Source organism: Poecile atricapillus, chromosome W (genome assembly GCF_030490865.1).
Source record: "Poecile atricapillus isolate bPoeAtr1 chromosome W, bPoeAtr1.hap1, whole genome shotgun sequence".
Classification (NCBI taxonomy): Eukaryota; Metazoa; Chordata; class Aves; order Passeriformes; family Paridae; genus Poecile; species Poecile atricapillus.
In genome coordinates, this window is record NC_081288.1 from 40772673 (window position 1) to 40786520 (window position 13848).

At 36.9% G+C, this 13848-nt stretch overlaps 1 protein-coding gene across 1 annotated transcript in view; it reads right to left on the bottom strand.

Moving 5' to 3' along the window:
- LOC131592088 (thyrotropin-releasing hormone-degrading ectoenzyme-like) overlaps window positions 1-13848 on the bottom strand; it is a 204070-nt gene that overhangs the window by 164489 nt on the left and 25733 nt on the right. Inside the window, exon 3 of the mRNA XM_058863365.1 lies at window positions 1996-2122. Coding sequence (XP_058719348.1) covers window positions 1996-2122 — 127 coding nt within the window. The remainder of the gene's footprint in view (window positions 1-1995; window positions 2123-13848) is intronic.

Below are 13848 nucleotides of genomic sequence, written 5' to 3' on the forward strand. Positions count from 1 at the left end.
AATTAAAAACTTCTGAAATGCCCCGCCAAAGAAAACATGCTCATTTTGCTTAAAACCTTAATAAAGTACTCAACCCTTTGCAGTGCTGACAGCAGTAAATCAGGTGAGTCTTAAGCTTTTGGAGAGCCCAGGCGCATTTTCAGGATCCACGCATCTACCTGAGGCACATGCTTTTTTCACTGCTATCACTAGTGCTGTTTTGTATTTTCATTTAGGAAACTCTTCAATACTACTGAGAAATCCCTATCACAGACAGATTATTACCAATTTTAGTCCTTCTATTCACTCATCAGACTACTGTCCCTAACCTTCTAACCTATGAATTCTTTTTCAAGTTTAAAACAAAAATAAAAATTCAGTGTTCTTTCAGGTTAAAGACATATGCTTAAACACAGCAATCAGTGTTTTGACAAACTGAAACAAATATACCTGTACCAATCTGCAAATAAATTTCTTTAAACTATTTACAGCATTGAGTTTAGAATTTTTTTCTCCTATGTTTATGTTAAATGAATACAACCTTACTATATTATGAAAAATTATCCTCTATAGTAATTATTTTCGTAGTATCACTACTGAATGGCTAAAGTATTCATGCAGTATTTCCTATTAACAATTTTACTGCAAATATTTGATGAAAATGTACAGCTTTATTTGCTACTATTCCTCCTGTTCTGTTCCAAAAAGACACAAACTGGAATATATTAACTTACAATGAGTGTTTTTTAAAAGCACAGCACAATGACAATGGATATAGCAGGTTGGGTTTAAAGACCATATGTTACAATTTTGAAAGATACTCTGAAGCAGATACAGTTACTACCACTGCTGCCAGCTGGCATTCTCAATAAATTACCTGAAATAGAAGAGATGTTTAGATGATCTTTAAGATCCCTTTCAACCAAAACTGTTCTATGTCCATCTTTTCTATTCAATAAGTTCTTGATTATTTTTTCACCTCTAAATTTTTGGCCCCTGTAAGCCTAGAACTTCCTTTACAAAACATTATTAACACACTTGAAGACATACATTAAAGTACACACATGTTCATTTCTGTATACTTAAATATGCCATCTGCATATTTCTCTAAGAGCACACTACCTGTAACCTGTTATTAAAAGACACCAAGAAATAAATGCCACAACATACTTATAAAAATACTCATGCAATACCCTCATCTAGAAACATCTATTACATTATCTGTCTCTGACACCATTAGCTCTAAGTCCAACAAACGTACTAAGCAGGCAAGGGATTTAATGAAATAAAACCTGACTTCCTGGGAGGATCACCTGTGGTTCCAACTCTAACACTTCTGATCAAACACATGCTGTCCTCCTGCTGCTGAGCAACAGGTTTTTCTGAATCTTTATCAAACATGCTCCAAAGGAGGAAGGGCATAATAATACTGTGGGAACTATTTAAATGAGTAGGAGACCAAGTGATTGTGGTGAAAGGGAAGATGAGAAGAAACTGTTTTTAAAAAATAATAAAAATTTATGGGATTTATATTTAGGTCACAGTAAAACAAACTCAGAACAATATTTTTCAATAAACAACAAGACAATAAGCTTGTCTACTAATCATCATTAATAAGCCATATGAGCCATAAAAACAAAAAAGAAAAAACAAGCCCACAGTCCTGCACTGCTACAGGTTTCCACAAATATTTTCACTTCTGTTCCCCATTCAAGGTTGAGACAGCAAGGTACAAGTATTACAGAATAAACACCTTCCAGTGGCTATCTCACAGGAGTAAGGACCAAAACAGACATAAAAAAAAAAAAAACACCAAAGGAAAACTCAGCCCTCTTACCAGTGAAAGCTCTCTACCCATTGTCTAACAAATCTAAGTTCTGACTGCTTTCTTGCTTACTGATCCTCCTAAATCAACCCAAACATTTAACTTGAAATCGAATAGATTACATTTCTTTAAAATAGTTGCCTTAATCTCTCATTCCTGGGTTTACTTCAATATTCTTTGGGAAATCTTACCTAATTTTGGCAGGGAATAGGGCACTTTAAAATAATCCTCATAAAACTCAATGAGTCTCCTTGTAATATTTAGAGCATAGTCCCCCGATCCTCTTCGGATTGCATCAGGCCTTGCATATAACCGTACCTGTTAAAAAACAAAGCAAAAGTCCAATTTCAGCATCTGCCTTTTAAATCTGTCCTAGCTGCAGAGGTCAATGAATTACTCTAAGGTTGCTGCGAGGTGGCAGGATTATTCCCTTGAAGCCAAATATCGTTGTCATACATTTGTCAAATCATATCATAATTGAAAACCAGAACTCCCACAATTAATGTTTCAAAGTTCAGAAGTCACAGTCTCCTACTTATTTGTGTTGCCAAATAAAAATTTTGCACTCCTTGTATCAAACTAAATATTCAAAGAAAATACATGTGTTTGCTAGAGATATGATGGAAGAGTGGATTAGTATAATGGTTCTCTGCCTACACTGAATGTAGGCAGGATGCAGTGACTCAGTAAGAGAGAAGTTCACGGTTTGTTAAAGGCACATTATATCAAGCCCTGAAAATATTAGTAGACTGTGAAGAAAAAAAATAATCATTCTCTTCTCTTTTCTCCAGCAGTGACACCGTTATCCTTTATGAGCTATGGGAAGACTGCAAAAACTACTATTTCTAATGTACACAAACAACATTCCCGAAACCTCCATGACTGCTTCAGGCCTCTGTTTTCAGAAAGCAGTAAATTAAAGCTGTTTATATAAGCTACAGACTGCTCTGTTCAGTATAACACAGCTCACACATTTCAATACCTGGAGTGACCCAAGTGAACAGAACTCACCTTCACACTTCAGCAACCAAGTGACCCTGAGGTAGCAGAAAGCACTGCTGGGTTGTTACCTCTTCCCTGTTCTTACAGTCTGGAGCATTTCCTTTGTGCAAAGGTGACATAGAGCCTAGAACTGCTAATTAAGAAGGGGATAGAAAGGGGAAACATTTTTTGTTCTCCCTCCTCATGCCCCGCCTGATGGAAGCAGCGTGTGCTTTGTCTCTAGTGACTGTGGCAGAAGGTCTCTCCCCGCAGTACATAATGACCTGACGTAAATGGGACTCTACTAAATGTCAATCCTAATAATAATATCTGACTCGCCAGTACTTTCTGTGGTAGGATTAAATCCCAGACAGGGTTCTGAGGAAAGCAGTAATGCGGAAATCAGAAAATATCAACGCAAACATGAAGGAGAAATATCAGCTTTGGAATGTTTCTAAATGCTCTATATTCTGGATTAAGAAAAGCCAATGGGATTTTTGGTGTCAGTGAAAGTATTACCAAGTATTGCTTCACTGCTCTTTTCCTGAACAAGTTCAGTTAATAATCCCTATCTGAAAGCACACAGATCATTATCTGAACTCTTCCAAATCACTGTTTTTATTTATTGCTCCCTTTCAAAGTTAACAGTGACATGTACATTAAACATCTCCTTATCTACTGAACTAAATACAGGTTTTTAAAAAATAGGTATTAACCACAGAGTTTATGGAAGGATGTTAAGAATTACAATTAGATTTGTGATGAACACTGTTTTGTATCATTAAACCTTTATACACAATTTTGCATAATTGCTTTACTAGCACAGTTGACTGTATCAGCAAATTAGGGGAAAAAAGTCAGTCAAACAAATATGCAAGAAAATTATTCAATTTGACAGTGGCCACATCTGTCCATAATAAGAAAGAGGACAACAGAAGGGAAGAAAATAATAGGCAGAGAGAAGAAAAACCAAGGTTCAACTTACTGCATTAAAATGAATGTCTCTTGGCAAATACAGAAAAGGCATTTAATGGTGCCTGAGATGGAGCCAAGGTACGAAAGCTGTGATGCTGCAAACTCTAATTTGTCTCCTGCCTAACACTGAATGTAGTTTTATTTTGCCTGTAAAGTTTCCCTGTGTACCTCTCTGCCTGCCCAGAACAGCTCTGGACTGCCAGGCCTCCATGGCTCACACCAAGGTCACCCCTAAGCTGAACAATTCAGAAACTACCCATGCCTCTGCCCAGGTCTCTCAGGGGCTTTGAGGCAAGAGATATTGTCAAAGCAATCAACCATCTTCGAACACTGGGTCTTGCTTCTGCTGTTCACCCAGCAACCACCGAGCATGAAATGCATGGAGAACCTTAGACACACCATTCCAGACCTACCCCAGGCTCAGACATTCCCTCTCGGTTAGCAGAGGGCTACCGCAGGGGACAGTCTGGGACACGCCGCCGACCTGGCTGGCTGCTTTGGATGACACATTCTGAGGTGCCATTCACAACGTGAGGAGCTTGGGCCAGAGTTCAGTCTAAAGGCCGGCACCTCTAAGTTTGAAACTGAAGCCCCAAACTTTCACACACTGATGTTTTTTAATGTGTATGGGTTTATTTTGACCGTATCTTACTTCCAAATCCATCAAATGGAGACTATATTATTTCCTTAGTTTATAAGAAGATTCTCAGTGAAAAGTAATGAAGTTTTTGTATTCTGCTCCAAAGAGGAATTTAAATAAATAAAACAGAATGATGACTAAGACAGGAGACTTCTTTAGAATAATTTGTTTGTTTACTACTTTCATTTCAAAAGTCAGGTAGGTAGTGTTACTTTAAAACTGCATTGGACTGAACAATAATGCCCAATTATTATATATACTTTATTGTTTGACCACTGTACTAAGAATTTGATTTTACAGTAATTTAAGTAAGAGAAAAAACACTAAGAATTTGATTTTACAGTAATTTAAGTAAGAGAAAAAACAGAGTTTTCTGCAAGGTCAGGCCTAAATATATAACTAAAACCAGTACATGTTCTCCCACAAAAGACAACCAGGTTCTAACCTAAGTGCATAATTCATCATTCACTGCACTGGTACCTACTGCCCTGCAAATACTGTTAATGCTTTTCTTCATAATCTTCCCAAGATTAGGTTAGACTATTATTTTCATGTAAGAAAGTGGAGACCAAAGAGAGACTAAGAGTAATTCTGGGTGCCTATCTCAACACCTCTCAATGTCAAGTCTATTTAACAGTTTTATTGCACGTACTTAAAGCACTGTTACCATTGCATCTTACTGCAGTGGTGAACACTTTATGCAAGTTTTGGCCACAGGTGCCTTAGTTTGGGCATTCACAAAATCAGTATGATTAATCATGATTCATAAAATCATGTATGATTAATGACTAAATGAGACTCTGACAGTTTATGTGATTTACTTGGCATCCCACAGCAACTCTGGTATCAGAGGCAGGGAAGGAATTCAAAGCAGGCATTCATCCTTGCAACCAGTTAACAACCAAGTATCTTCCATATCTGGGAATTAATGAGGTAGGTTCTGTTTGGACTACAGGTATATTAACAGCACACTGCTGGTGCTCTGATGCAGCATAGTTTCCTGTTTTCCTCAGTGGAAAAATATCAGAAAAATGGCATGAGGAATCATATTTGTAATGACACTATAATAATACCTACGAATATAACAAAGCCCACACAGTTAACCTAAATCCTGAGGGTTTTTCTTAGCTCCTTTATATCTACATTGCAACCACTACCAATTTAAGTATTAGTAACCTTACTCAAGTTCTTAGGATTATTTTGGCAGCATTTTCAGAACAAATACTAAAATATTCCTGAAACTTGTATGAATTCCATGTATTTGTTATAAGTGATCAACAGCCTACTCCTCTATAGTTGGTCTAAAGTATTTGCTGTATAAAACAGAATACTTTTACTAACAATTTGTAAATACTGCAACATTTTCTCTAGTCTGTCTTAGTATTTCAGCATTTGCTACATAAAATAAGTCAAAGAAATTTTAAAAATATTTGTAATACCAGGTTGCCAGCACAGATAAATGTGGCTGTAAAATAAGAGCTGTTTCACACAGAGTCATGATATATGCTAAGAAATGTGCAACATACTTATAACAAACCTCATCTAACTGAAGGTTATTAACGACAGAACATGAGAAAATTTTCCTATCTACAGCAGGTAAAAATTATCCATCAAAAAGAAAGCTAGCACTTGAAAAGAAAAGAGATTTTCTTGTCTTATTATTTCAGAGTGCTTCAAAAAATGTGAATTAGTAAGTATGTACAAGGTACAATGGGTAAAATTCTGAAAAGTACAACTCTAGACAGCAATACACACCTTAATTTCTAGAGAACAGTATGTTCACAAAATTGTTTCCATTGTACCAAAGACTAGCAATAATTTCACCACATAAAAAACAGAGGAACAGATTCAGAAGAAGTAGAACTGTTCTATTATGAAATTTTAAAATTACTACTTTTCTCTTTTTCTTTTTTTTTTTAATTAAAATATAAGTGAAAAGGAGAGGAGGATTAAACAGATGAAGAATTTTAAGGAAAAACCTGAAGTACTTTTTTCACATTACGTGAAATATTTTGGGTCAAACCAAAGGGTTTGTACAGTTTTGCAGGTAGGTAGAATATGGAATATATTCAACATTTTGATCACAGCAATAGGAAAAAAAGGAAAAATCCATTATTTACATGTCTAATTGCAAAAAGACTCTGGTCCAACATTCTGCCCTACAGGAATTCACTGAAGATAAAGGAAGACCAGAGAGAAATGCACAGTGTTCTTCCTCTGGCAGTAGAAGATACTAAAAACCTTTGCCATAAGCCTGCCAACCTGCTTTCCCAGAGAATTAAGGAACTTGACAACCAAGCAGAATTCAGGATGTTACAGTAAGAAGTTTTCGTGCCTGAAGCATGGCATACACCAGAGCCCACCTCTTACTTCAGAATTAAATATGCACTTCTACATTTGAAGCCTGCTTTTGAAGACATTATCTACATCACCTATTTCACATGTGCAGCCCCTTTGAAACCTTTGTTCTTGCAGTGGTGTTATGTTTTTAGGGGACCATCACCTTGCTTCATATCATGACATTTGTGTACTTACTGTTATAGTAAAGGTTACTGATCACAATAATCCTCTGTAATAATCTGCATTCATTCTGCAAGGCATCTTTTCTTTAAATGTTTAGCCATCTTTTCCATGTCTTAAGACCACTTTAATTGCCATCACTGTCTTCCCCTAAGCCCTGGGGGTGGAATCACAGCTCACTGGATGAAAAATCTTGCTCCAAGGAAATAAAGTGGACCTCTATTTAAGCAAGGGAAGGCTTCTGAAAGCAAATGCATCACCAGGCTCTAAAGGCCTAAAACAACATCCTCTGACTTCAAGTGAATGACTCCTGTTAACTACAGGGGCTTTCAGACATTCTGGAGACATTGTAAATTTTAGTCTAAATCTATCACTTGGATTGTTACAGTGTTCTGTAAAAGATCACTGCTGGTCCAGCCTCTGGGCTAAGGACACTTGTACCAAGGCAACCTTCACTAACAGCACTAACAGCATGTGTACAGTCCATGTTTTTAGATCACCACTCAAGCAGTCTACGTTATTAGTTGCACAGCAAGAAAAGAAAAAAAAAGTCCTTTAAATAAAGGGCTGAGCTTTGGTCATCGCCATTGATAGTTCAGATCATGAGAAGCAGGACTGGATCTCGTGTTTCTATCTCATGTGCTGTAAAGAAAATAAATCTTGAAAGCAGCCTGATGCAGGATTTACACAGTGGTAACCATTGCTGTATTTCTGTCATAGAATGAGGTACAGCAAGGTCAGCTTTGAGTCTGACAAGGGGAGAAGAGGCTTATACAATCCTGACCCTTGGATGACACAATCTGATATCACAGATACTGCCAACCATCTCACCACACAAAACCACTCCCAAAGGTACCCACATGGTTGGAGAGCCTCTTTCCATCCCTGAATGCTGTCACATCACATAGGCATGTGGAACCAAAAGAGACTTGAGCCTTGCTCTCATTTAACTTCCCGCTATTAGAGCATCTCTCCAAGTAAACATGGCTAATGTTCCAAGGCCGGCATGTACCTGTTTTGCTAATGTCTAGGAGTCCCCTTCTCCTTTCTCCTGATTTTGATCCATTTTGCTACATGTACTTAAGTCTGAACTGACAGAGGGCATGGAAATTGAGCCTCAGTCTGGTGACAACCATAAATCTTGTTTTCTCAGGCAAGCATGGATTAGGTAACCTTGTATCAACACAGGAATCCACTTCACAATTAAGGATAGTTATCCCTCCCACCTACTTCACACAGAATTAAAAGTAACTTTGTCAGGTGTTTTAAAGCAGCTTGGAGTGCTTTCCCATTATGAAACAGATGTTTCTGCTCATCAACTGGTATGGCAAAGCCATCCTGGGAATAATATCTGTTCTTTAATTCCTTCCACAAAGCCAGCAGACTCCACATAAAGCATTGTTCTTGGGATGGCCCTCCAGACAAGCTCCAGTTCTCTGTGTGACTATACCCACAGGCTCAGCTCAGCACTGGTACATCTGAGATCTTAAAATGATTTTAAAATCTCAGTTCAGAAAGGGCTTATATGTTAGCTTAATTTTAAACACGTGCTTAACCTCAAACATACCTTTACATGTTATAGTTACAGAAAGCCCTAACATTTGAACAGAGCAGCAGACTTAAAAATTTTATAACAGGGGACTAAATTGTGTTTCGCTCTTTATTTCATCTGCAGAGACTTCAGCAGCAACATTCCTAGATAAAAAACATGCATTGCCTCTATACTTTAATGCTTCAATTTACTTGATAATCTGAAATCTTTTATCATTATTTTGCTCACTGACTATTTTAGGCACAAGTTTTGTTTTTACTATTGTTACAGAGATAAAGATATGGTTACATCACACATTTAGTATAGCAAACATATGTCTGGATCCAACAGCCTCGGCTGTGAATTCCCTCAATCACTTCTACAACCAAGGCATTGCATTTCAAATGGGGTTTTAAATGTGAAAAATTCAAACTAAGTAACAGTCCACACACAAACAAGCTACAGGCCAGGATCCACTAAGAATGTGTATGAAGTGTTTCACATGTGCACGTATCTCCACAAGTTCTGCATGGTGCAAATGCAATAAATTTTACAATATTGATAAGTAAAGGGGAGAGAGATGTAGCTGTACTGAAATATCAATTCTGCTGTAGTGAACATAGTTAGATGTGATAATGGGAAGAAATTACAGAAGAATGCCATGTTTCAATCTCCTATTCATTATTCATCACGGGCAATACTCAAAAAAGACTGCATGATAATGAAATGTGCTTACTGAATACTGAGGGAACTGCTCACCTATAAAAGATGATTTTACTCCAAACTGAGCAGTCACACACAGCACTGTACTGAGCCTTTTTTTGAATATAAATAAAACAAAACATGTTTAAGGATCTGAAGAATTTTCTCAGAGTTAGCTGAAACCAATGAGCATTCAATAACCTGATACTTTCTTAGTAAATACCTTTGCTAGATAGTGGATGGAACTCTTTTTTTATAGGAAGCAAACATCATCTTGGAATCCTCATTCAAGACTCATTTAATAGACCACTTAAGAGAAGCCATCACTAAAAATAAAGTGTATATGAATGAAATGGTCACTGAGTGAATTACAGTGGTAGAGAGATGTCTCAGGAAACTAAATACAAACATTGGGGGGCCTGAACATTGTTGCAGGGCAAGGGAAAGTGGCTTTAAACAGAAATCATTGATATTCCTGGACAAAAACTTGTAGCGTGACCCTGAAGGAGAAAGAAGTGAGAGAAACTTCTGGAGTTTCAGGTGACAGTGGGCAAATGAGGAAAATTAAGCAAAAAGATTGCCATGAATTTTCAGAGTTCTGAAAGAGGGGAAATAGTTTTGTGCAGCCCCTTTCTAAATAAACATGACTGCATGGGACAAGCATCTAGTTGCCTCATCAATTCCTCATCGGAACCAAAACAAATGCAACTGCTCCAGCCAAAGGTGCAACAATATATTCTACTAGGAGGCAAAACTGTCATGCAGACATGCTGCAATTTCTAACTTGAGATCATAAAATACTTTGGAAAGTTAATGAGCTGCACTCACATATAAATCCAACCAGTGCTCAGCAGGCACACAATAAAATACTGGCTATGCCACTGACCACAGTGCCATTAAGATTAATTTAGAGCACTTAGAATCTCTATCATCTTGTTGAAATGGCTCAGGGACAGAAAGTGAACATGTTAACAACTAATGTAGAACAAATGTAATTACAGACACCATTTCAGCCAACTAAGACTGCCACAATCTCACCACCACATACTCAGTCATTTGGGCTCAACTCTTCTGTTACATCAGCACTGGAGTTCATCTCCTCTCACAGCAACAGGCCAGCCAGATGAGTTGCTACTAACTATGCCAGGTGGGTAGTGTGCAGGTAGCCCAGCTTCCTCACCTGGCCACCATGAGTTCAGTGCTAGAAACAGCATGAGAAAACATTTGTGGAGAGAAGAGGGGACCATTAAAGACTGGTAACAGATAAATTTGAGTTACTACAGAACTCTAATCTAGGAGCAAGGTTCAACTTTTTCTAAAGTGCTATTGCAGGGAATTCAGTGTCTAAATTGTGGAGATTCATAGTTAAAGGTTCTTCAGTCCTTTATGGTGGAAAATTAACATAGCTTCAAGAAACAAAGCACAAAGATTTACACTTTTTACCTACTACACATAAAAGTTCTGTATCACAACCCCAGTGGTCAGATGATCCTTTTTCCTCCTGAAAAAGGTATCCACAGTAGATGTATCCCAATGATTAACACCAATTTTGATTTCCTTTGCTTGGCCTGAGATTGGATTGAATTCTCTTCTTTGAAGTACTATTTATTCCCTATTTTATAATCAAAGCATTCATATCACAAATCATTCATAAATAATATTGCACCTACTCTTGGTTAAAAAAAGAAGAGTTTAAGAAGTACACAAGTTTAAAGAAAGTGCTAACAAGTAGCCTACAATGTTCAGCAGCCCTATAGCATACCAAATTTCACCTGGCTAGAGACTGCTTTGTCATAAGCACACAGATGTTACCTTCGAGTAATTCCATTTGAAATTACAACATGAAAACACCGTAACTGCTTATTTATATTTTGGAATTGCCTAGAGACTGTCAATATGACAGCACAATCCCCCTGTGCTTAGTCAACTACATAAATAGAAGTAAGAGATGTTTGTTATTGTCAATCTTTCTGCCTAAAGACTAACAGGCAAAACATGGGGAAAATGAATTGTTATCATCTTCACTTTATAAATGAAAGTGACAGAAAGATGAGTGTAACAACAGGAAGAAAATCTAAAAAGGAGACAGAAATAGAACTTGAATATCACTTCCCCAAACTGATGAATCATTTTTTCATCATAAATCAACAAATTACTATTCCCAAAAAATATTTCCTGAAAAATTAACACCTTTTCCATCACAAATATAAAAAAAAAATTCAATCCTGTTTTTAGGTTCCTCAGTCACAACATGTTTTTTTCAAAAACCAAACCTAAACTTCATTCCAAACTATAGACCTGTATCCCTGAAACTGCTTCACTTACATTAACTCATGTCTAAGAGTAACCATCCCACTCCCTTAACACCTTTTGTAAAGTGGCTACCATACTGAGACTTATTTAGGTTTGTTTAAAGGCAAAGGTTACTTTATTATTCACTTAAAAGTAATTACTTTAAGAGGTGTCAGCGTAGGTGTGCCCTACAAAACAGCTACTGAGTAAAGTGATATACTTGTCCAGAGCATAACATGTCAGTACTCTCCTGCTCCACACAAATTCTGCACAACCATAGTGGAAATCCAGGTCTGGTAGATATACGTTTCATCCTACTCATCACATGTTTGCAGTAATCTTGATCAGTATTAGGAAAAAAAAAAAAATAAGCTGTGATTAATAAAGAGAACCACTAACAAAACTCAATCTCAAGAAAAGTAAAGCAGCAGAAGCACAGCTCCCCTGTGAACTCAAGAGCATTTACTGAATGCATCGCTTTATAACTGCAGCACTAAGCAAGAGGAACACAGCAAAGGATCTTGTGAGCTACATGTAAACTTAATAGAAAAACTGTTTGCAAGGTAAACAGATTAGAGCTGTAAAATGCTAAATTTTCAAGTATCCTTTAGAACTTGTTGGCATTGAGGAAACACAGCACTTTGTAGACAATTCTGCACTGTGCTGGATTGAGCAAAAAGGGATTTTGTGAAAAATTGTACCTAGCACTTAGGAGGGAGAAAAATATGCACATGGGAAATTTTGTGCTCTGACTGGTATAAAAGCCGTAACACAACCAAAAACAGGTCACACCAGTAAGAGTAACAACCATAATAACAGTGAGAGCTCATTCAGGCTAAAAGGAGCAAAGAGACAAGCAATTAGGCCAGTGAAAACAAAAAACTATAAACCATGAAACAGGGAATCAAGAAATCAAATTTTTCGTATGAACACACATTAAAATCCACTAAAAAGCTTAATTAAGAGCTCTGGTTCTCACTCTCAACTAATGTTACAAATCATTTTTTTTAAAATCTCAAAATTGACAGAACAATATAAAAATAAACCAAAAAATACCTAAATGCACTAATAATATTCAAACATTTTTTCTCAAATAGCCTCTGATAAAACCATGGGCAAATCAGGAGAGAGGTAGTTATGTATCATTAACATCTCCAACTGGAAGGATTTCAGCCCTCTTCTGAGAACACCAATCTCAGAAAACCAAAAGAGAAAAACAACTCCAAAGGTAAATTACAATTATAAATAGAGAAAACAAAAAGAGGGCTAAATCAATTAGAACATTATTCCTGTGTCAGGACTCCCATCTGAGAAAGATCAAGGTGACAACCAGGAAGCAAACTGATTCACCACCTGACTACTAGCCAGGAGACACAGGTAAGTACCAAACTGAAGTTTCTGCACCTTAAGCCAGAAGAAGCTGAAAAACTTAAGTACTCTGACATGTACAAACTTAAGCAAGTAAATATGATGACTCTGAAGTATGCTGGTTTTAGTCTAAAAAGTACACATTAATGTAACCTGTGAATTGTTTAAATGAAAATACTGTAAAATGTTTAACTGCAGGGTTATTAATCAAATCCCTTTTAATATACAAAATGGTCAGATGATTATGAAAAAGTATTTTTGCACATTTTATCATTCAAATTACTTTCCTCACCTTAAAACTTACACTACTCAGGACATATTTCCTATCAGGAAGATGTGAGCTAATCAGCAATGTCCTCTGCATGCCTATGGAAAAGGTCAACTTGCTAAGGCTTTCTCATCAGTCACAGCTCAAACACCACATCTGGTTTACATCCAAACAGCCAGCCAGCGAGCTAAGCAGCTGACATTAAACTAGGTCTGGATGACTATCATACAAGTGTCCTAAAACAAAACAATTGGCTGAGAGCTGACCTCCTCATTCACATCAATGTGCTGATTAGCATTAGATTAAAATAAAGTGTTTAAGAGAGAATCAATTATAAAAAGAAACCCATTCTTACAAAAAAGTCAAGGCAATTCCTTGCCCAGGAAGCTAACTGGCACAAAGCAACAACATGGTCCAATGGATTACGGGAAGATGCAATTTTCTGACACCTGGGATCATATCACAGGCAAAACTGAACTTGCACTAAAGGTTAACACCTTAAATAGCATGTCAGTTAGGGAAATAGAAATACAAAAATGTTTTTACCACCATCATTACTTCAGTTCCTAGCATAATAAAAGGGACTGCACAAATGTGTTTCTTGCTGACAGTAGAGCAGATCACTGTTGTTTGAACAGTCCTTCCTTCTCTTTTTTCTAGCTGATGAAAAAGCTATTCCCTTGTTTAGCTTCCAGCTGACATTCTCATCAATATAACAGCTTCATTAGTCTCTCTCTTTTTAACACTTTCTTAGAGTCTAAGATAGC